At 59.3% G+C, this 20,912-nt stretch overlaps 1 protein-coding gene across 22 annotated transcripts in view; it reads right to left on the bottom strand.

Moving 5' to 3' along the window:
• The window catches only part of MACF1 (microtubule-actin crosslinking factor 1), a 114,705-nt gene that overhangs the window by 19,325 nt on the left and 74,468 nt on the right, over positions 1–20,912 (bottom strand). For 9 of the 22 annotated variants that reach the window (XM_046903602.1, XM_015297901.4, XM_015297903.4 and 6 more), the window contains 13 exons: positions 9,664–9,825; positions 9,410–9,580; positions 8,485–8,651; positions 7,113–7,272; positions 6,381–6,707; positions 5,676–5,760; positions 4,586–4,827; positions 4,003–4,209; positions 3,723–3,842; positions 2,566–2,673; positions 2,077–2,295; positions 1,380–1,583; positions 607–615 (listed from right to left, as the gene is read on the bottom strand). In XM_046903602.1, coding sequence (XP_046759558.1) covers positions 607–615; positions 1,380–1,583; positions 2,077–2,295; positions 2,566–2,673; positions 3,723–3,842; positions 4,003–4,209; positions 4,586–4,827; positions 5,676–5,760; positions 6,381–6,707; positions 7,113–7,272; positions 8,485–8,651; positions 9,410–9,580; positions 9,664–9,825 — 2,181 coding nt within the window. The remainder of the gene's footprint in view (positions 1–606; positions 616–1,379; positions 1,584–2,076; positions 2,296–2,565; positions 2,674–3,722; positions 3,843–4,002; positions 4,210–4,585; positions 4,828–5,675; positions 5,761–6,380; positions 6,708–7,112; positions 7,273–8,484; positions 8,652–9,409; positions 9,581–9,663; positions 9,826–20,912) is intronic. The other 13 variants (XM_040651833.2, XM_015297905.4, XM_040651835.2 and 10 more) reach the window with 3 other exon arrangements.

Below are 20,912 nucleotides of genomic sequence, written 5' to 3'. Positions count from 1 at the left end.
GTGGAGAGCTGCATGCGCACAGGGAGGAGCACCATGGAACTGGGGCTTCACCAAAAGCAACACCAGAAAGCCAAGGAAGAGGGTCTAGCAGGGTCTGCCGGTTTCGTTTTTTGTAAAGTCAACTTTGGCCTTAAAGACCCCAAATCATCTCTGCAGGACAGACGGTGGGCAGCTCTGCTGTGCCCCACTGCCAGCCCCAGGGCTGCCTCTGCAGAACATCTGTGCTGCCTTGGCCAAAGGTGCCACCAGCAGAGACGAGATGGGCCCTCGGTGCAAAGTTGATCACAGCACGCTGCCTTAGCCAACAAGCAGGAGCAAAGGGAAGCTCAGCTGGAGCAGGAAGCTCCGTGCACCGGTGTCACCTGCTCCAAAAGCAAAACCTCTGGCTTGCACAAAGCATTCCCAGCAGAAGCTGCCCGCAGCTGAAACCAGGTGGCAGCGCAACCAAAGCCATCCCAGAAACAGGACTTTTTTTTCCCCTTTCAGAATTAATTCTTAAGCAAGGTCAGCTGCGCTATGCGTGAACCAGAAAGGAAAGTCTGAGTGTAAAACAGAATCGCTTCAGCCCAAGGAGTGTAAATGAACATCGATCCCAGCGGCGCTTACCTCCGTAATCTGCAATGGTGGGGCGCAGTCAACACAACAATGAAATGAGACCATGTGGGGAAGACAGGAACAGGCAGCAACACACACAGATAACACAATCCACAATGTGAGTGAGAGATGAGACGGGAGGGATGTGTGTGGGGGGAAAAACTCGGAGTTAATACAATGCAAACCAAGAGAAGTGACTAAACAATACAGGAATAAAGAAAATAAAACCCAGACGTGACAAAAACCAGCAGCACTGCAGGACCACGGGGTGAGATGCAGCTACCTGGGAACCTTTGGCCTGCATCCGGCTGCCAGGAGCTCTTTACCTTTCCCTGGACTTCGGCACCTCCAATCTCTGCCCTTCCTCTCCTACCCCTGCTCTGCAGCCACCGACCCGCAGTGTCCCCTGGGGGTGCCCAGGCCCTGGGACACTTATCTCTCCCCTACAGTTGACCCCGTGCTGCTCACATACAGCAGTGCTTCGCTTATCAGAAACGAAACTTCTCTCTCCAAGCTGTCCAAAGGGGCTCCCTGGGCCCTCCCAGCCTTGGGCAGATGCCAGGATGGCCCCACTGAATGAGTATCGTTATTGAGGCCATAAACATTTATGACTATTTACCACATCAGAATTCAAACTCCTCCTCCCTTCCTCCTGCAGGCACTGTGGAGCAGAACTGCCCAGCAGTCGGCTGAAACCACCCTGAAGGTGTCTGCCTCTCCTGCACCCCGCACAGGGTTTGAGGACCTGCTGCAGGACGTGGCTGCCCGGCGCCCCAGAAGCGTACCTGAGTGGACTGCGAGACGGCTTCATCGAGTGCGAGAGCCCGCTGGCACACCTCCTCCTTGATTTTGGCATACATGGCCTCTGCTGTCGAGTACTTTTTCTGCACCATCTCCCCCTCCTCAGGGTTGAGATCCTTGAGCTGCGGTCCGATTTTCAGCAGCTTGTCAATATGAGGCTTATGTTCAGCAATAGACTCTCTCAGTTGCTAGGGAATGAGGAGCAAGGGGGGAGGGAAGGCAATTGTTTAGAAATGTACAAAAAGCGGCTGTGTATTTATTTCACACGGCGAAATAAAGAGCAAGGACTGCATCTGGCAGTGCGTGCACACCACCGACGTCCTGACCCAGCATCTGTGAGCACATGGAGCTCACCTCTCCCCAGCACGGCCATCATGCACACCAGCACAGCGCCTGCTGGGGCCACAGACCCCCCCCCCCGCCCCGAAGGGGATGAGACAGAAACTTTTCTTTGCATCTGTCTACCCTAAAAGCACAATGCTGCTCTCCTTGCCACCACCGGGCAAGAGATCCAGAGGCAGCCAGGCTCCCCTGGGTTCCATCTGTATGGCAGTGAGATTTCCACTTGGCAGCACTAAGGCACCCTCGTAGGATCCCCAAAAAGGAAAAAACGGGACAAAGAATATGAGGAAAGCGTCCACTCTGACCCCGTGAGCACCACCTCACCCAGCACCGCCTCACCCTCATGTCCTCCTGCTGCTGCTTGAGCTGCTCGTGGTCGATGGCCGGAGGGGGCAGCTGGGAGATCAGGGCCTGCGTCTCCTCGATCCAGGGGCTCAGCTCCTCGTAGGTCTCCCAGAACTGGTTGACCAGGACCTGCGCGCGCTCCAGGCGAGCGTAGCGCTCCGAGTTGAGCTGGCTCACGGCCTCGTACTGCTGCACCAGGGACTCTGTTTTCTCCTAAAAGGAACAGGAAGGAGAGGCGGCGATGGCTGCGGAAGGTGCGGGAGCTGCCGGCCGCACGCTGTGCCCGGACGAGAGGAGGCCGCGCTCCATGCACACAAAGCAATAACAGAGGGTAATAAACATAAAGAGATCTCCACGAAGTGTCACTGGTGGGAATGCTGAAGATGGAGTAACTTTCAACACCTTCAGGCTGTGCAGGAGCGGAGCGCTCGCCCCTGCCTGCCCTGCCCACCTCCCGCAGCACCGAACCCCGGCCGAGCTCACCTGCAGAACAGCCTTCTGCTCTTCCCCACACGTCCCGAAGATCTCATTGCGTTGGCTGAACAGCTCATCCATGGAGTCTTTGTGCCGGATAATGTCGATGGAAAAAGCCTGCAAAAAGGAAACCTCTGAAGGAAGGGAAGGGATGAGAACAGGGCCCCGTCTCCCCCCCGCACCCCCTGCCAGCACTGCAGACTGCACCGAGCTCAGCACGAGCGTCCCGTGGCACCCTGAAATTCTGGCTGAGAGCGCGGATTCCTGCATTTCTTCCTTATTACTCATCTACTCTACGCTCTCTGTTTCAAAAAGCCTGAAAATGGCACTCAGAATTAGGCACAGGGTCAGACACCAAGCAACACCCACACCCGGGTCACTGCCCCACGCACTGGAAACCTGCAGCAACGCAGGGCCGTGTGGGCACAGTGCACAGGAAGGGCTCTGCCACCCACGTGCCATCAGTGCAGCCGACACCACAACCACCCAAAGCGATGCTATCCAGAAGTGCATCCACCAACAACTCTGCTGTTCCCCAGGTCCACACACCGAACACCACCCATAAGCAGCAGGAAGCCAGGCTGAGCTCAGCGGAGCTTAATGCTCAATGCTGCAGCTCCCTCCATTATAACAATGCATTGTGGTTTGGTTTTTCTATTTTGAAGGCACGGAATCCATAAGCACGTACACTGCTCTGATTGCCGGGGCTGGCGGAGGAAGAAAAGGGCCATTTATTTGAAGTGCACGTTCTTTCAGGCATGAGCTCATCTCAAAGATATTAAAAAAAAGCTCCTCTTTGTTCCACGTCTGGCTGCTGCGAGGGAAACGAGGAGTCCCCCACTGGAAGGAACAATGAGCGCAGAGCCGACGTGAAGGGACCCTCGTCAATCAGTAGGTGCGTTTCTGTAAGGCACAGCTTGCCATGGGGGGCACAGCATGGCCGGGCGTCTGCACATCCCCCACTTTGATGTGTGTGAGCGCCCATCCGGCACCCGGAGCACCTCAAGGATTTCTCCTTCAGAAACCCAACGCTTCATTTGTCTAAATCCGCAACCTTCACTTTTGCTGTTACTCATGAAGGACAAACGCTGTGTTTCTCTTGGTGCACGGAGCCTCTCAGGGCCAAACCACCCCGAGCCCCCCCAGCCCGGCTCACCGCGCCGTACCTTCTGCACCTGCAGCTGGGCCGTGGTCTGGTCCTGCTCCAGCCGGATGGCTCCGAGCGCCATCAGCTTGCGCTTGGTCTCAGCCACCCAGGCCAGCTCCGCGTCGGCCGCCTGCTCATACTGGTGTGGGGAGAGGAGAGGAGCAGTCAGGCACGGAGTGGGGCACAGCACAGCCGCCCCCGCTGAGCAGAGTGGGGCACCGCCCCCTTCCATCACGGGCATGGGGAGAAACTGCTAAGGCCCAGGAATGCTCCCCAGGCCGCGGTGTCCCTCAGCTCACCTGCTGGGACCTCTGAATGGCAGCATCGATCTCCTCCACCCGCTGCCTGACGGTGTCACTGACCAGCTTGTACCGCTCGTTGGTGTCGGAGACGAGCTTGTCCAGCCCCTCGCGGGCTCGCCATGGCACGAGCTCCAGCAGCGCCCGGCTCACCTCGTTCACCGTGTCCAGGACGAGCCGCTGCTCCATCACCTCCTTCTTCAGCTCCTGGGAGGAAGGAATGGCCACGGCCCTTCAGGGCGGCAACGCCAGACACCGGGCACCCCCCAGCACCCCCTGAGGTTTGGGGACTGGGATCCTCCCATCCCTGGAGGTGCCCGAGGCTGTGGCTGGGCAGCCTGAGCTGGTGGGGGGCAACCAGCCCATGGCAGGAGATGGGGGGGCTCTCAGGTCCCTTCCAGCCCAACCGTTCTGTGATGCTACGATTCCTCCAGATGTGTGAGCAGTGTCCCCCATTTCCATTCCCTCGTAACACACTGCCAGGCCACGTATCCCACGTTCCTCCCCCAGGCAGTGAGCAGACCCTACTGGCTCTCATCCCACGTGGCTCTCACATCCCCACATGCTGCTTTGAGCACCCCACCTTCTGCCTCTGCTGGAACTGGGGTATCTGCTCGCTGGCTGGGGACTGTCCCCCACTGGACGCCAGCTCATCCTCCACTTTGCTCATCCAGGCATTGAGCTCCTCATGCGTGGACTGGAACTTGGTGGCCAGCTGGCGAGCCTGCTCCAGTGTGCGCAGCGCCTTGGAGCTGGCGGCAGTGATGTCCGAGTAGCGGGTCTTAATCCCATCCAGCTTCTCCTGGATGAGCAGCACCTCCTCCCCTGTGGGACAGCAACAGGGCATAAGTGACAATGGATGGAGAGCCCACAGCAGCCAGCTGCCCTGTCCCCTCATTTTAAATAGCTGCTTTCAGTCTCACTTCTCTGCACGTCTGTGCAACTTAACAGCCTATTTTCGCAGCCAGGAAGCTGCTCTCGGAGCTGACATTTTCTGCCAGCCAGGGTAACAGCCACCCCTTTCCTAGAATAGGAAGGAAATGTGCTGTGAAGCTTTGCTTTGCCACAAGCCCCAAAGCCACGGGGTCTCAGTCCTTGACTAATATGTCACAGTTCCAAGAAAAAAGGTCCAATTCACTCTCCACTGCTATTTCCGAAGGGACGCGAAATTGCAAGCCAAATTCTTTGTAATTCCTCTTCCTGCTCCAGGGCTCCCACAAGGACAGAGGGCTGCACATCTGCTCGGAGCAGACCACATCTGAAGGAAATGCATTGCCCCGACCTCTCTTCCCACTCATAAACACAAACTCACACCCACGTGGCAACAGCAACAACTGCTCAGTATGGGAAAGCAATATTAGGAAAGGGCTTGGGGTATTTTTAATCTCTTTCTATGTGACTTAGCAGCTGGATGCAATGAGAAAACCCTCCCTGGTGATACAGGGCTGCTCAGCACTGAGCGCAGGGGTGGGAATCACCGCTCTCAGAGCTCAGGGTGGTGTTTGGGATTTGTTAAGCTGGAACTCATGGGGCTCAGCATCCAGGTCTGGAAGCACAGCAGCTACTGTGGGAAGACCCAAGAGGAAATTGGATCCAAGAGAGAGCAGTCTCCTCTGCACTGCACTGACCCAGCGAGCACCATGCAGGGTCGGGTGTTTCCAGCCCGGCATTACCTGTGGTTTGCTTCAGGAGAGCCTGCCCATTTCTGATGGCTTGATCCACATTCTTCTTCCTGTTCACAATTTCCTCGTTCAGAGCCTGGACAGAAAGCCAAACTGGAGTTATCCCTCTGCAGGCTGCACCCGCACCCCCGGCCCGGGATGCTAAGGAGAGCACAGCCTGCTCTCACCAGCACAGGAAGGGTGCAACCGCTCTGACCCCAGTTCTGCTGCTGAGCGACTTACTGGGATTTCTGGGACCAAAGGTTCAAAACACAGAGCTAAAATCATTGCAAACTTTCAGGTGTGCACAGCTGAAGAACTTCCTCTTGAAAAGAGCTTTGCACAGCCCTCACGGAGCAGAAGCAGACCTGCTTCTTTGGTGGCCAGCCTAGCCTGGAAACCCACCGGGCTTTTCACATTCACATTCTTGGAAGCAGCATCCAGCCTTCTAAAGGCACGGGGTGGCCAAGCTTGCACAGACATTGCTCACAAAGCAACTGAAACATGTGAAGCTTCCCCTGGGAAACCCCTTTTTGGGGCTTCAGTCACTGTTTCTAACACGTCATCTCTTTACACTTCTCCCAGCCTAGAAAACTCACAGCTTGTTCTGCTGCCGGCCAAAATTAAAGTCAGACCAGAAACAAATGGAAAGAACAAAACAAAATGGATAAATGCGACAAAATAAATAACATAAAATGGAAGAAAAACGGAAAATACCAGCTGGTCAGCATGCTGCTTCTGCAGGACGTCCCGTTTGTAATCCTTTACGGATACCGAGCCGAGCTTGTCCTCGACCTCAGCCAGCCAGTTGAGCACTTCCACCTCCTCCTCCCCAAAGAGCCGGGCGTTACACAGGGCCTGCTCCAGCAGAGCCGCCTTCCGGCAGCACCGCTCGCGGACCTCCCCGTAACGGCCCTGCAGAGACTCCAACTTCTCTGCCAGCAGCCGCTGCTCGGCGGCGCAGCTCAGGGCGGACAGCGCCTGCCCGACACGCACCGCGTGGGCCACGTCGGCCGCGTGGCCCTCAATGTCCTCCTCTAGAGCCTGAAAGCCGGGGCGACAAAATGGACAACAAAATAAAAATGAGCGGAAAAGATGAGATTTAACAAAAAGAAAAGATAAAACAAAAGCAGAACAGAAATGGCAAATGCAACGGAAGGAACGAACGTGATGCAAAACCCACCCGCAAATGGGCAAGGTGTATTAAAAAACAATGCTGAACAGAAACATGAAGATGAGGACGGCTCTTCTATGCAGGAGCAGACGCCTCATTGCACGGTGCAAAGGCTTCTGCTGAACGCTGTCCGCAGGGCTGGCGCCTGCAGCCTTTGGAGGTGCAGCACCTGCAGGGCCCCTCCGGCCACCTCCAAGGATCGCTGGCACCGACACCCACCTCACCACAGCAGACACCCACAGAGCCCCAACCCCCCCAGAACCCCCCGGCCCCACCTTGTGCCGGCTGATCTGCTGCTGGATCTTGGCAGTCTGTGTGCCGATGGGCTCCGAGTTGGCCAACTTCTTCTCCGTCACAGACAGCCAGTCTGACACAGGCTCTGTGGTCTCATGGAACTGCTTTGCCAGCACCAGGATGTCCTCCAGCTGCTTCTGCCTGTAATTGGGATGCAACGGATCACTGAGGAGCAGCTTCCCTTTGGAGGAAGGAACAGAAGGCAGCTCCAAGAGAAGGCACTGCCCCGCAGCCAACAGGGCTCTGCACCAGGAGATGGCAATGGGTTCAACCAAATCAGGATCCAAAGTGGAAATACTTCAGAAAGAGGGAACAGAAGGAGCTCTGAGCGGCGTGGGGTGACACCCTGTCTGGCAAAGCTGCTACGCAGACACAAAAGCAGTGCAGAGAAAATGCAGAATAATTGCTTTTTTGCAGCTGTTCCTTTAACGTGCAGCTCATTCGCCAGTAAAGGTGGCAGAAAGGTTTCCTTTATTCCACTTCTGTCAATATCCCAACCTCTGAGATCCTCCAACACAGCCAGCTCGTGGCCGAGCCCTCAGTGTTCCCACACTGCCATTAAGGATGGGTGAACCCATCCCCATCTGCGGCCATTTCACACCTGGGGAGGTCAGATCTGGCCCTCAGCACTGGCTGTGTAACCTGGCATATCAGCTGATGCAGCAGCCAGCAGCTTGCAGACTCAGGCAGCAGAAAGGTGTCAACAGGATGCTGCTGTTAAAGCTAAATGTTAAAGCTTAGAGGAATAAAAATAACATCCATCCCCTGCAGGGAATTTTTTTAATCTGAGCCCTTCCCTGCCATTGTAAACCACTGCTATCTAATTCAGCTCCCAAACTGGCTTTGATTTCTCATGTTTTCCAGCTGTGGTTTCCAGGATGTGTCTGCACAGAGATCTCTGCCAGGTGGCCGCACGTTGTTGCCTGTGCTGCTGTGGCCACGGGGTTGAGGGGGGAACCAACACCTGCAGCACTCAGGGTGTGAGGGGAACAGAAACCTCAGCTCCAGCCAGAAGCCAGCCCCGCCATCAAATCCGACAGCAATAAAAGCAATGCCACCGTCACAGTCTGCGCGTGCAAGTGGCCGAACTCTGTAAGGCGCTGGGGGACTGTGAATGGCAAGAGAAGCCTGTCCTGTGCTGACCAGCAAACAAAACTGTTTGCTTCTGTGGGTTATCAATGCTGCCCAGGAGGAACGAAGCCAGGAATGCAGAATGGCGGCAGAGCCGGGCACGTTCAGCAGCGCCACACATCTGTGCGCCTCCAGCACAAGGCAGCGGGCTTTGATGGAGGTCCCTGGTGTGCAGCCACCAGAACCCACAGTGCCAGGGATCATCAGCATCCATGGGCTCACCTGCCCGCCGCCCGGCACAGCAGCGCTGCCCAGCGGCTCTCCAGGCTCTGCAGCTGCCCGGTGATCTTCTCCCGGTCTGCGGGCTCAGCTGACTGTGCGATGCGCCCACCCTCCGCCTGGATCATCTCAACGGTGGCTTTGCGATCGTCCAGGAGTCGCTGCAGCAGCTGAGAGAGGAAGGGGGACAGAAGTTACCGGATTTGACCAGCAGAACCTCTTGCATCCCTCAGAGAACGAATTTCCAGCAGTGCCTTAGAGCCGCTGATCAGCACTGGGCTGAGCCCAAAGCCACCCAAGCGGGGCAGCCACTGCTCTCTGCCTCCACCACCAAAACCAGTTCAAAAGAAACTCGAAGCACTTCTGGGCCAGAGAGTGTTCCAGAGCTTTCCCCATCCTTCCCCCAGATCTACTGAGATCAAGTTTGGAACCTTCACTACACATTCCCTCATCAAGCCCTCTGTAGTCAGCCCGAGCCTCCATAGGAATGCACTTCTGAAATGTTTTACCATGACCGCACTTGAACTTTCATCCCCGTGTTCACAAAGGCAGGCTGCGACCCAGGCTGTTATCTCTACAAACACTGCTGTGCCTTGGGTCAGCTCCTATGGTTTGTGCATTCGTTTTGCCCAAATCCCCACCAGTAACGGCAACAGCAGCCTGCTGCTGACACAGCACAAACACAACCAAATGTGGGGCTGAAAAACAGACAACTGGCAAAACCAGCAGCGGTGTGACAGTGAGGGAACACTGGTGACTGAACCACAGAGATGGTATGTGTGGCAAATGGACTGCAAGGCTGTGGGGAAGCAGCAGAAGAGTCGGTTAGAAAGCAGACCTGAGGATGTCCCTGCTACACCCATGCAGTAACAGCTGGACTCCGAAACATCACTTCGAGCAGCCCCACCTGCCCCCGGCGCCTGCTCACCTTCTGCTCCTGGATCTGCGCTTTCACCACCTTGTACTCAGCAGAGGGAGGTTTCTGGTTGGAGATGAGCTCCTCGGTGTCAGTCAGCCAGCTCAGCAACGGCTCCAGGGCATCCTGGAACTTCCCGCAGCGCAGCAGGGCCTCCTGCAGCTGGGCGATCCTCTGGGCCACCTGCAGGGCACGCAGCACCATCAGGGATGTGGGGCAGCGGTCCCACAGCCCCCTGTGCTGCTGGCCCCTCCCCGAGCCCTCACCTTCTTGTTGAGGGTGTTCCAGCGGGTGTTGATCTCTTCCATGTCATGTTCCAGCCCTTGGACATCACAGTTCTTCCCGGCGCTTTGGATGAGTCCTTGGCCAACTCCATTCACTTGCTGCAGCTTTAGCTGGAGAGGATCCACTTGCTCCTTCTGGAACAGCTGGGCGAGGGAAGGGTGGGAGAGAGAAGCTATTTATTACCCGCATGCTGCTCTGCCACCCCTCCATCATTCCGGGGACACAATGGGCACTCTCCTCTGGAACAGACCCACGAGTTGCTGCCTCTCGTGTTGCACGGGGCTTATTAGAGCTGTGCAAGTCTGCCTGAACGCCTCCCCCGCCTCGATCCAGCAGCAGGGAATCCCAGGAGCACAGTGTCGGTCCACTCACATCCACCCCCGCTCTGAAGCAGGAAATGCCCTCTTTCAGAGCACCTGAGAGAGGGGCAGAAAGCAAATCGGGGAGGAAAGGAGAGCAGCAGCTCTGCTCAGCCATCCGACCGGGAAACTGCGCTGCTGGGAAAACCAGAGCGGCTCTCAGGGGATGCAGTGCAGAACGGAGACCCGGCACCACCACGTTCTGCAAGCCACAGAATTATGGGCACTGAGAAGCTGGCTGCGTTGCGAAAGACAAAGGCAACAGGCAATTAATGTGCTGCTCATTTACCGCGCCACTTGTTTGGCAGGGCCTTGCCCAGGAATCCTGGGGGCAAAAGCTTTCAAAACCAAAAAGATTTCACACGGAAGGAGGAAGAGAGCAAATGAAGCCCCCACTGCAGTGGGGAAAACCCCATCCCACGGGGCAACCAGTGCTTCAGCGCAGCTCCAGAGCCGCTGCAGTCCCGGCCCCGCGCGTCCCCACAGCACAATCCCCAAAAAAGGGAGCGCAGTGCCTCCTTGTTTATTCTGGGACCTTGGACTGCGAGCTCACACAGAGCGCAGGTCAGCCCGCAGCCAGCGCTGTAAGGATGGGAGCGCTCAGCCCCGCTGCAGCGTTTGCTCCGTTGGAAGGCAGCGGGGACCGCAGGCAGCCGCGTCCGCTCCCCACTGCGCCTCCTCCTCACGCGCCCAAGAATACACGGCTGCTGCCGGCAGCTAAAAATGCCCCTGGAAACAGAGCCTAAAATGCAAAACCCCTCCCAGCGGAGCGGCGGATGGCGGGCAGCGCAGCTCCCCGCAGCAGGTAACTGCTTTATCTCGGGAGGAACATGGGCACAAAAAGCGGAACACCAAAACGCAGCTCTGTCTGAGGACGAGGGGCTGCCTGGATTTCCTGCCCCTATTTTCACCACGGACACCTCCTGGTGCTGGGGGGCAGGGAAGGACCGACTGCTGAAGGGCACAAACCAAGGGTGTGCTGGGAGACACTGTCCAGAGCTGTTTGCTCAGGGAGAATCACATACGGTTAGAAGCAGTGAACGGTGACATGAAATCACTGACTCCCCAGCCACCTCTCCCCTTACTGCTGATATATGGAGTTGGCTGTTAGAGCAGCCAAACCCACGAGCAGCAGGCTGATAAGTCTGGCACGCAACTGCTGGAGCGCAGCACGGTGTGAGCCCCGGCCATGCACAGCCCAGCCCTGCACAGCAGCACTGACTGCAATTACAGCTGCTGGGACTCCAGCAGCCGGGCAGGGAGGCAGCGAGCCCTAACATCAGGCAGCAAATCCCTGCAACACATACAGCCCAGGAGTGCAGCGATGCACGAGGATCATTGAGATAATCACGGCATGTTGAACACGCTTGTTTTTCTTTGCTTGTGAAAGATTCCAGTGATTTAGTTCATTAACCTCGGTGTGACTCAGCTACGAAACAAATATTTAACAACCACCTTTGGCCATGCAGAAAATGGCAAGACATGCAAAAAAAAAGTCCCCAAAGCAGTGGGACAGACGTGTTGGGGAGCAGACACACAGCTGCTCCTCCTCCCTTCACAGAACACCTCCTGCAGCATCCCTCACCTCCTGCTTTTCCCACCTCTGGGCTGACCGCCTCCATCCCAGCTCCATCCCCACCTCTTTGGGGTGGGCACAGACCGGCAGCACCGGACCCAGAGCTGCCAACAGCCCCATTGGCACAGCACAGGGGGTAAAGGGGTGAACGCCCAGCAGCACCGCACACCCTACAGTCCATACAGTACAGGTGGTGCCCTGGGGTACAGGCAGAGCCCCCAGGGGTGCAGCCCGCTGCTCCCAGTGCAGCCTCCCCGGCCCATCTGCAGGCATTCTTAGGGGTGGCAGAGTGCAGGAGATGAGTAATTCTGCTGCTCCGGGCTCTCGGTGCTGACTAACTTCTGGTGGCTCCTCAGTGGTATTTCTCCTAATCCAGACAGCAGTAAATCCGTGCTCACTTACAGGAACTCCGCCGCGCTCGCACCCTCGGGCTCTCTTCATGCCAAAGCCACAGCAAAGCGCAGCAAAATGAACCCCACCCCAGCAGGAGCTCAACCCCCTTCCCACAAAGCCTGGACCCCCCACCCCACGCGCTCGGGAAGCCCTTGTTGCCCAGGACCCACTGCTTTCACTGCATCACAGGACGCTGCCATCCAGCACAGCTGCTCTCCGGAGGTTGGTGAGCACTGCACTGCATGGCCAGGCTGCCATTCTGTCCGAGTGAGGCAACGTGCCCTCATAGGCCAACTGATTTTTAGGGCAGCACCTTGGGTATCAAGCTGTTAAAGTCTTCTGCTTGTAAAAAGACAGAAACTTTCTGCCTGACAGTTTCAAGGTGTAATTGGGGGCGGGGGGCAGCTCCCAGGCCGATGGGAGCACTGAGCAGACAACCGCTGCACCCCACAGACCGTGTTGGTGAGCAATCCGGCACGCTGTGATTTCACACCCACCCCTCCGCCGCGCCATAAAGCCATTTCTGTGCCTGAAACGCCGTCTGCGAGCGCCTGAGCAACAAATACCTCATTATCTGGAACGAATCCATCTGCTGGAGCAGGAGGCCCTTCTGCACGTGGGGCGGAGGCGGGGGGTCCCGGGCAGCCCACGGGCACCGGCTCTGACCCCACAGGGCCCGGCGTGCAGCCCTCAGCCCCATCCAGAGCAGCCCCCTCAGCAATGGGCTCATCCTCCAAAGTCAGCGCCTTATTGAGCAGCTGCTCCATGCTGGCGGAGTCACCTGCATCCTGCCAGGCCGCGAGCAGCAGCACCGGGCCGCTGCCAAAGTCCCCAGCACCGGGGAGGAACGGGTCGGCCTCTGGCAGTGGTGGCACAGAACCAACGGGGACATCAGCAAATGGCGCTGGGGCCTCCAGAAGCTCTTCTACCACCAAGGGCACAGCGGCGGCACCCAGGGGCAGGTGCTCAGAGCACGGTTCCTCAGCATCCCTGGTAAAAACCCCGGCGCCCGGCGCTGCCTCCTGAGCCCAGGGCTCCGGCACCTCCAGGTCTCCCAGCACCGCTGGGTCAGCCAGAGCTGGAAGCCCCCCTGGGCCCCACAGACCGGCACTGAGAGCAGCAGGTGATGTGCTGAGCCCTTCGGGGCTGGCAGCACCACTCCCCACGGCACGGCACGGCTGCTCCTCCCAGCTGCAGGCGAACAGCAGGGCCAGGTCTCCTGGCTGGATGATGGCCGCCTCCATCGGGGACCCCTCAGTGCAAGGAGACCCTTCCAGTGCCAGGACCTGCCCTGAGGATACCGTGCCCCACAGGTGCTGCTCGGCAGGTGCTGAGGGCAGCAGGGCAGCCTCACAGCCTGGCTCTGATGCAGAGCCAGTGTGGAACAGTGGTAGAGGACTGCCATGACAGTGCTCGTCTTCTGGACAAGTTTGGCCCTCAGATTCATTGCTTTCTTTTCCCAAATCCGTGGCTTTGTCCTTGGAAAGCAGTTCTGGGACATTGTAGCTGGTGAGCTCAGTCCTTCCAGGCAGAAGGTGATAAAAGCATGACAAGTCTGTCCCCTCAACAGTGACCTCGTGGTACTGCAGGGGGGACCCCAGCCCCTCTGCCACCATGCCAGGAGCTGGGGGCTGGCAGGGAGACAGCCGGGATGGGGACACCAGGCCAGGAGAGGGCTCCTCAGGGCACTGTGGTACTTCATCAGAGGGGATGAACAAGTCTTGGTGGTCTCCTTCCCACCTCACGGGGGCACTGGGGTGAGCAGCTCCTTCAAGGCCGAAAGCTGGACACAAACCCATCTCAGGAGATGCCACAGCAGCAGGCACCAGCACCGCCACTGCGCAGCCCGTGGGCCCCACCTCTGCCAGTGGGTCAGGAGCATCCTCTACCAGAGCTAGCAAGCACTGCTGGCTGGAGTCTGGCCCCACCATGGCCATAAGGCTGGGAGAGGTCCCTCCATCCGAGTCCGTTGGGGTGATGGCCAAGGTGTCCCTTTCAGAGAAGGGCTCAGTCACCGGCTCCATTGTGCTCAGCACCTGTGAGCTGCAGGTGACATCAAAGTCCTCCAGATCTGACACAACAGCAGAGTCTGAAGCACTGACTTCCAAGGGGGCCGTAGGCTCACGTGCCTCATCTGCTGCCCCCGTCAGTTTCTCCAAATCTGGGTCCAGCCCCTCCGAGTCCATTGGGGAGAACCGAGCACCCAGGAGGACGGGGATGGCCCCATCAGCCTCATCCTCATTCAGGCACTGCTCCTCCAGCTCCAGGAACATCTGCACTGAGTCTGTATCGGACAGCTCAGGGCTGGCCGAGTGCTCCAAACCCGCAGCAAAGTCTTTGGCCTCGCACTGCACCGCCACGTCCTCAGTGCAGCGTGCACTGCCGGCAACGGGGCTGCTGGCACCACCCTGGGGGCTGCAGGGCTGCGCGGTGCCCGGGCTGGGGGCAGAGTTGTCCCCAGGAGCGGTGAAGTGTTCCCTTTCTTCGGAAATATCTGCCAAGCAACAGCTCTTCTTCTCCTCTGCCACCAGCACAGCCTTTCCTCTCTCTGACAGCGTCGCCTCCTCCCACTCCTCCATCATCACCCAGCGCTCGTCCTCCTCAAATCTCAGCTCAGACTCAGTTTTTTCTCTGAGATTGGTGGTGATGAGAATATTCAGTCCCGCATCCAGCAGCTCCTCGCTCAGGCATGGGGAGAGGTTGACGTTCTCCACCGTGCAGTCCGACTCGGAGGCCTCCAGGGTCTCCTGCCGCCCATCGCCGAGGTTGGCCTTGGGGAAGTTCTTCCTGGCCCGCGGCCACGTGGCACTGGGCAGCAGGCGAGCCCTGGCCAGCCCCGTGGCTCGAGCGTGGCCGTCGCCGGCGGGCAGCAGGGGCTGGCGCTCGTCTGTGGCACTGCCATAGGAGTCTGCGGCAAACTGCATGGCCTCCGTTGTGCCAGATGACTTGGAGACGTGCTCCAAAGTGAGCGACTCAGACATGGGCTCGCTGCGGTCAGGCTGCCCGGCGTGCTCAGCCAGCAGAGCACTGGAGTCCCTCTTATCCCGCAGCGAAGGGTTGGAGGCACCCGCTTCCGACACCTCGCTGAGCGAGGCTCCCATCCTCTCTGCAAACTCGGTGAAGTTGGGTGGCATGAAGGACTTCCACGACCGCCGGTTCACGTTCTCCTTCCTCTCGGGGTTCGGCCGCCTGCGGGGTGGAGGCGGCGCCGGCTTGGAGACATCGCTGCTGAGCTTCAGCGCGTCGAAGATGACTCGCTCGTCCAGCTTCTTTGCCTCTGGCGCCCTCGACTCAAAGACGTTGGCGGCTCCCAAGGTCCCATTGCTGGAGATGGTGCTGCCGTCCCCCTTGCCGAGGGTGCTCTTCGAAAGCTGGTTAAGCTTCGATCCCTGATCAATCTGCTCATTGATTCTCATCGTGTCGTATATGGAGCGCTGGGGCACGTAGCAGTCCTCTATGTAGCCGTCCTCCTCCTCGCCCTTCCCCAGGCAAGTGCGGTTCTGCCGTAGACAGTCTGGCCTGCTCAGTGGTTTGCCCATGCTCTCGCCCTTACGGATGACAGAAGCTCCCCGTCAACCTCGCGCCCGGCGCCGCAGGGACCATTACACCGCGGCAGGACCCGGCGAGGCGGAGCTATGGGGCTGTGGGGTTACAGGGCCGACGTGCAGCCCCACTGCGGGTCTCGGGCAGTGGAACGGCACCTCTCATCCCCCAAAAGCCACCTGTCAGCAGAACCCGTGCGAGAACAACAGCTCCAATAAGTATTCCTGATCACCGTTTGCAATAGGAGATGCGGAGGTGTTTGGAGCTGCTAATTTATCCCTGTCCTTCTTTAGTAACAAAGGTCGGGGCTGTGCACGAACCGCAGCTCCTTGCGCCCGCCGCCGTCCCGCACAGTCCAGCTGCTCCAAATTAGCCTCTCCCCCCGACTCTCGTGTTTTCATTTGAACTGAGCTTGTCAGCGGATATTCGTGCAAGTTTAAACACAGGAAGTTCTTCATTCAGGGCAAACTCGGAGGCTTCCTGTCTCAAAAACATGATGGCATTGTTGCTCCCTTCGCCCCGCCGTGCCCCATCCCGCTGCCGCACAGAGGAGCTCCGCCGGGTCTTCTCTTTTCCTTTTTTTTTTCCTCCCCAAGAAAAAAAAAAAATCGGCTATAAAACGCATCCAAAAATGGCAAGGGGACGGACGGCCGCGAATTCCCCCAAGTTCGCCGGAGCCGGCGGGGGCGACGGGGCGCAGCGGCGGCCGGCGCCTTCCTCGTCGTCCTCGTTCTCCTCCTCCCGGTCCCGCAGCTCCCGGCCCGGCTCGCACTAACTTTCGCGGTGCCCGGCGGCGGGCAGCGGCGGCTCCATCCCGCCGGGCGGCCCGGCCGTGGCGGGGGCGCGGCGGGGCGGGCGCGGGGCGGCGCGGGGGCGGCGGGGCCAGCGCTGGGGCTGCAGCCGGGGCCGCGCTCCCGTCTCTCCTCCGCCTTTTGTGCTCAGCGGCCGGGCCGGGCGTGCAGCCGCCCCCGCGGGCAGCCCGGGTCCGGCGCCGCGGACGGCATGGCGCGGGTCCGCCGCTCCGCTCCTCTCCGCTCTTCCTCCCGACGCCGAGCCCGAACTTGGCGCTGCCGGAACAAAAGGCCGCCGCGCAGCGCACGCCGCGGCCCCGCTCCTCTCTCGCTGCGAGCGCCGGGCTCCCGCGGCGCTGCCAACTCCGGCGGAGGGCGGGCGGAGGGAGGAGGGCCGGCGGGGCGGGGGCGGCCGGGGGGGCGGCGACGCGGGCGGGGCGGGGCGGGCGGCCGCCCCCTCCTTCCCTTTTTCCCTGCCTCCTTTCCTTCATCCCTCCCTCCCCGGGCGCCGCAGCCCCCCCCAAGGCTCCGCTCCGGCACCCCCTGCTCGGACCCGGGGGGGTCTCCGCGGCGGCCCGGGGCGGCCCTTCCCCGCCCCGACGGAGCTCCTCCTCCGGGGGGAGGCGGCGGCAGCGCGCAAATCCCCCGACAAAGAACAGCAACGCCCTGCTCGGCGGCGGCTCCCCCGCGCCCCGACCGCTTTTGTCCGCGGAGGGGGCCCGGAGCGTGCGCGTACCGGCGCAGCCGTCCGGATTTCGGACAGCCCCCGCCGGGCTGAGCGAGGGGCCGCCCGATTCCCGGGCCCGGGCCTCTTTCGCCGCCATCCCGGGCAACAAAGAGCCGCACAGACGTTGGCTGCAGCCGTGCTGCCACCGGCACTCAGCTCCCACCCCCGCCAGGACGAGCACCGGGGCTGTCCCGCACCCATCGCCCCGTGTGCCCCCACGCGTGTGGGTCTCGGAGCCCGGACCGCGTGCGAGCGCTCCCGCACAGCCGGGAAGGGGCGTGGGGGGGGGAAGAGGGAGGAGGAGCAGCAGCGTGAATCACTGCTCCGGAGTGATGCTGAGCGAAGTCACAGACTTGGAGAGAAAACAGGAGAGCTTGGAGCAGCCCCAGCGCATCTCCAGGCAACGGCCCCCCAGGCTGCACGCAGCAACGCGCTGAGCTGAGCGGCACGGCAGGTGCTGCGCTCGCAGAAGGGAGGGTGTGAGCCTGCACCCCAATAGAGACCTGCACTGCAACTCCACCGAGCTGAGAAACCGGAGCCAAAGAGGGCTGGGAGCCGATGAATTGGGCGTGCTGCAGGTGCTGCTGCCTCCAAACCTTTGGGACTCAGCCGAGGCCAAAGCAGCAGCTGCGATGCACCCGGCTCCTCTGCTCTGCAGGAGCAGCAGCTCCTCCACGGGGAGGGTGAACCACAGCCAAAGCACTCCAACGCCGCACCCCCAGCGCCTGCCCTCCCTCCCCAGAGGTGGAAAAGAGGAAAGGAGAAAGGTTCCAGTGTTATGAAACGTGTCTAATTGCCTGAAGCACCCAGCTGAGCTCTTTGCACACGATGGGAAATCTTTGGAAACCCCTTTTCTTATTTCCACGATTAAACGTGGCCGAGGAATAGAGCTGGGCGTGCTGAGCTGGGAGCAGCGCGTGAGCAGATGGGGCGGTGCGGGACTACGGCCACCCCCCGCCTGCTTTGCCACCCCAGGTCCTCCTTTGAGCAGTGGGGCTCAGCTCAGCACCCACAGCTCTGTACTTTGGGGGGGGTCATTAACCCAGGCTGCAACACCAGGCGACGGCAGCTGCGCTGGGCCATGCCATACTGTGCCCTGCCAGCACAGCTGCCCATCAGCAGAGCGGCCCGGGGCCGTTAGGGCTGCAGCCCCTCCAGCAGGAATCCCAGGCATCCCAGCCGGGCACGGAGGCTTTTTGTTCCACTCCTAGGAATGCTCTCGATGTGGAGCTGACGGCTTCACAGCCAGAAATTCTTTTCCCATTTCCTCACTAAGTCACGTGCCGACAGCAAGCCAAGTCTTCCCCTAACACATCTCCCCCACCACTAAAGCAGTTTGGGAAACATTCAGCAAGCACTGAAGCCCATGAGAAACCTGCCCTGCCTCGTCTGAGAGCCAAGCTGGAGCTCCTGCAGGTTCCCTAAGCCAGCAAGAAGCCACCAAGGGCCACCACCGCCACCAGTGAAGGGGACAAGTCAAGGGCTGCTGAGGGCTTCACTGTTGCCTTGGTCGGTGTGATGGGAGGACAGGAGCTCCGGTCTGAATTTCTGTCCTTTTGCTGTCTGCATGGCTCTGGTATGTGGAGCTCTGCCAGCTGTGATCTCTGTTAATGAAATAACGGCTGATAGAGCTTCCAGACTTGCAGCCCCGCAGCCTCAGCTGGTAGCACAGCTAGAGGGATGGGCAGAGGCTGAGCAGTCACCAGGACGTGGCTTTGGCTTCATCAGCGTCCCTCTCCTTGAGCCTCATTGAGCCAAATATAGTCTGGGGTTTGGGGCTCAGTCCCCCAGGTGCTGCCCACCACAAGGGGACAGGTCACCCCAGAGCCACCCAGAGGTTCCCCTGATGCTATATCCTCAGGGTGAAGAACTTCCAACTCCCCCCTCAGAGGTTCTTCCAGACTTGTAAGGCTGCAGGAGGAGCATCCCCAGCCACAGGTTTCCAGCCTTCCTCATATGGACGCCGTCTCCGGAGCGCAGGGTCCGCGTGCCTGCCCCGTCACGGGGTGATGTCACCCTGTTTACGACTGCACTACATCCTGCTGCAGCCCCTGCTTACATGGGAAAGCAGGCTTTGGAAACCAATGTATTTTTAGCTTTCTTATAATGCATCTCAGCAGCTGGAAATGAGGGAGCTGCCTTGTGTGATGATCACAAGAGCACAGAGACAGCACAAAGTCTCTGATGGACACGTTGCTGTGAGCCCACCGAGCGTCATCTTCATCCTTGGGGCTCCTCATCCCCACCTGCTGTGGGTTTGGACTCCACAATGACAGTGCAAAGTGCCCCAAGTGCTAAACATGTGAACAGCTGTTTGGGTTTCACTGGGATTTGTGCCAGGGAGGTGGCAAGTCGTGCTTGATGGCCTTTGCTGCATTTGTCATAAGTTCAGAGGGATTTCTTTATCTCCCTTTCAGTGCCATTGCTCTCCTCTTCCTAAACTCTCTCCTTTTGCCCTATCTCCAGACTCAGTGTTTCTGTGTACTGTAAGGTGTGCGGCGCTGTGTGGGCAGCCCGGAGCTCACTGTGTGCTCCACGATAATCCCATCTGCCCGGCTCCAGGCTGCCTTCAAACTGATTTTGGGTCTCCCTGGGGGGGCCCAAGGCAGGAGGCAGAACCTGTGCCTCTCCTGGGATGCCAAATCCCCACCCCTGGGGCTGGACCCACGTGTGGCCCTGAGGCCGTCCTGGCCCAGCTGGACTGAGCCCCATGGGGTGGGGGTGAGCGGTGAGGGCTGAGGGATGGGGCAATGAATGAAAGGCACTGTCGGAAGTGAGGTAAGTGCGTTATCATCCCGAGAATCCTCTGGATGGGAGACATTTTAAATCACTCCTCCAGCAGAAGAATTGGCAATTGTTCCGTGAGCGCGGCGGTGAGTAATGCAGCTCGAGCTGCTCCCCACGCAGCCTCCATTCCGCTCAGCCGCCCCCCGGCCCCGCTGGGGAAGGTCGGTGCTGGGCAGGTCTGGCCATAGGGCTCACCCCACCACAGCCCCTGGGGCCACGTCCCACCCTCGCTCCTCTGCCTCCTCCTCGTGTGCTGGGCCTCAGTGCAGTATTTTTAGCACCTCCTGCAACCGCCACCACCAGCTGATGAACCTCCTCTGCAGGAGGACATTCCTATGGACATCTCCCCCAGCAGAGCCCTGGCAGAGCTACCAAAGCATGGGCGTGTGGGTGGGTTTGGAATAGCGACCCAAGCGGACTCCCAAAAGGCTCCGTCAGATCACAGCAGAATTGTGTTGTGAGTCAAGAACACAAACCCTCGTTACAGGTTGGCCTCAGCAGCTCTTGGCTTCTGCTCGGGTTCACTTTGGATGAACAGAGAGGAGAGTAACCAAACTGTGCCGAACGCCACCGAGGTGCTGCAGTTTGGGACCTGGGCAGCTCCATTGGTGACAGCACTGTGACTGCAGCCCTGCACACAGCATGGGTGGGGACAGCTGCCTGAGCCTGCTCCCACATTTATCATTGCTTTTCCAACAAGGAGATGGTGCCTTTAAGGCAGCTCAGCAGCTGTCAGAGAGGAGGCATTTCTGCGTGTGTTGCCGATGCTCAAAATAATGCCCAGAGATACTTTAAGTAGGTTTGGAAGGCGTTCAACGAGGAGGCACCGCCGCACGCCCCACTCCTGCCCCGACCCACCCAGCTGCCCGGAGCCACGGAGCATTCCTACAGGGGCACAGAAGGGTTAAAAATACCACTGGGAGCTGTGAGGTATGATGGGACCACGGACCCCTCCCCGGGGGGACCCCGCATAGGACCACAGTTTCCCTCTGGGAGGACCCCACCACCGCTCCGGGGCTCACCAGGAGCAGCAGCCGCTCCCCAGTCAGGGCTA

This window comes from Gallus gallus, chromosome 23, assembly GCF_016699485.2.
Source record: "Gallus gallus isolate bGalGal1 chromosome 23, bGalGal1.mat.broiler.GRCg7b, whole genome shotgun sequence".
NCBI classification, from domain to species: domain Eukaryota; kingdom Metazoa; phylum Chordata; class Aves; order Galliformes; family Phasianidae; genus Gallus; species Gallus gallus.
The sequence above is the reverse complement of the archived record's forward strand: the minus strand, read 5'-3'. Positions and strand labels throughout refer to the sequence as shown.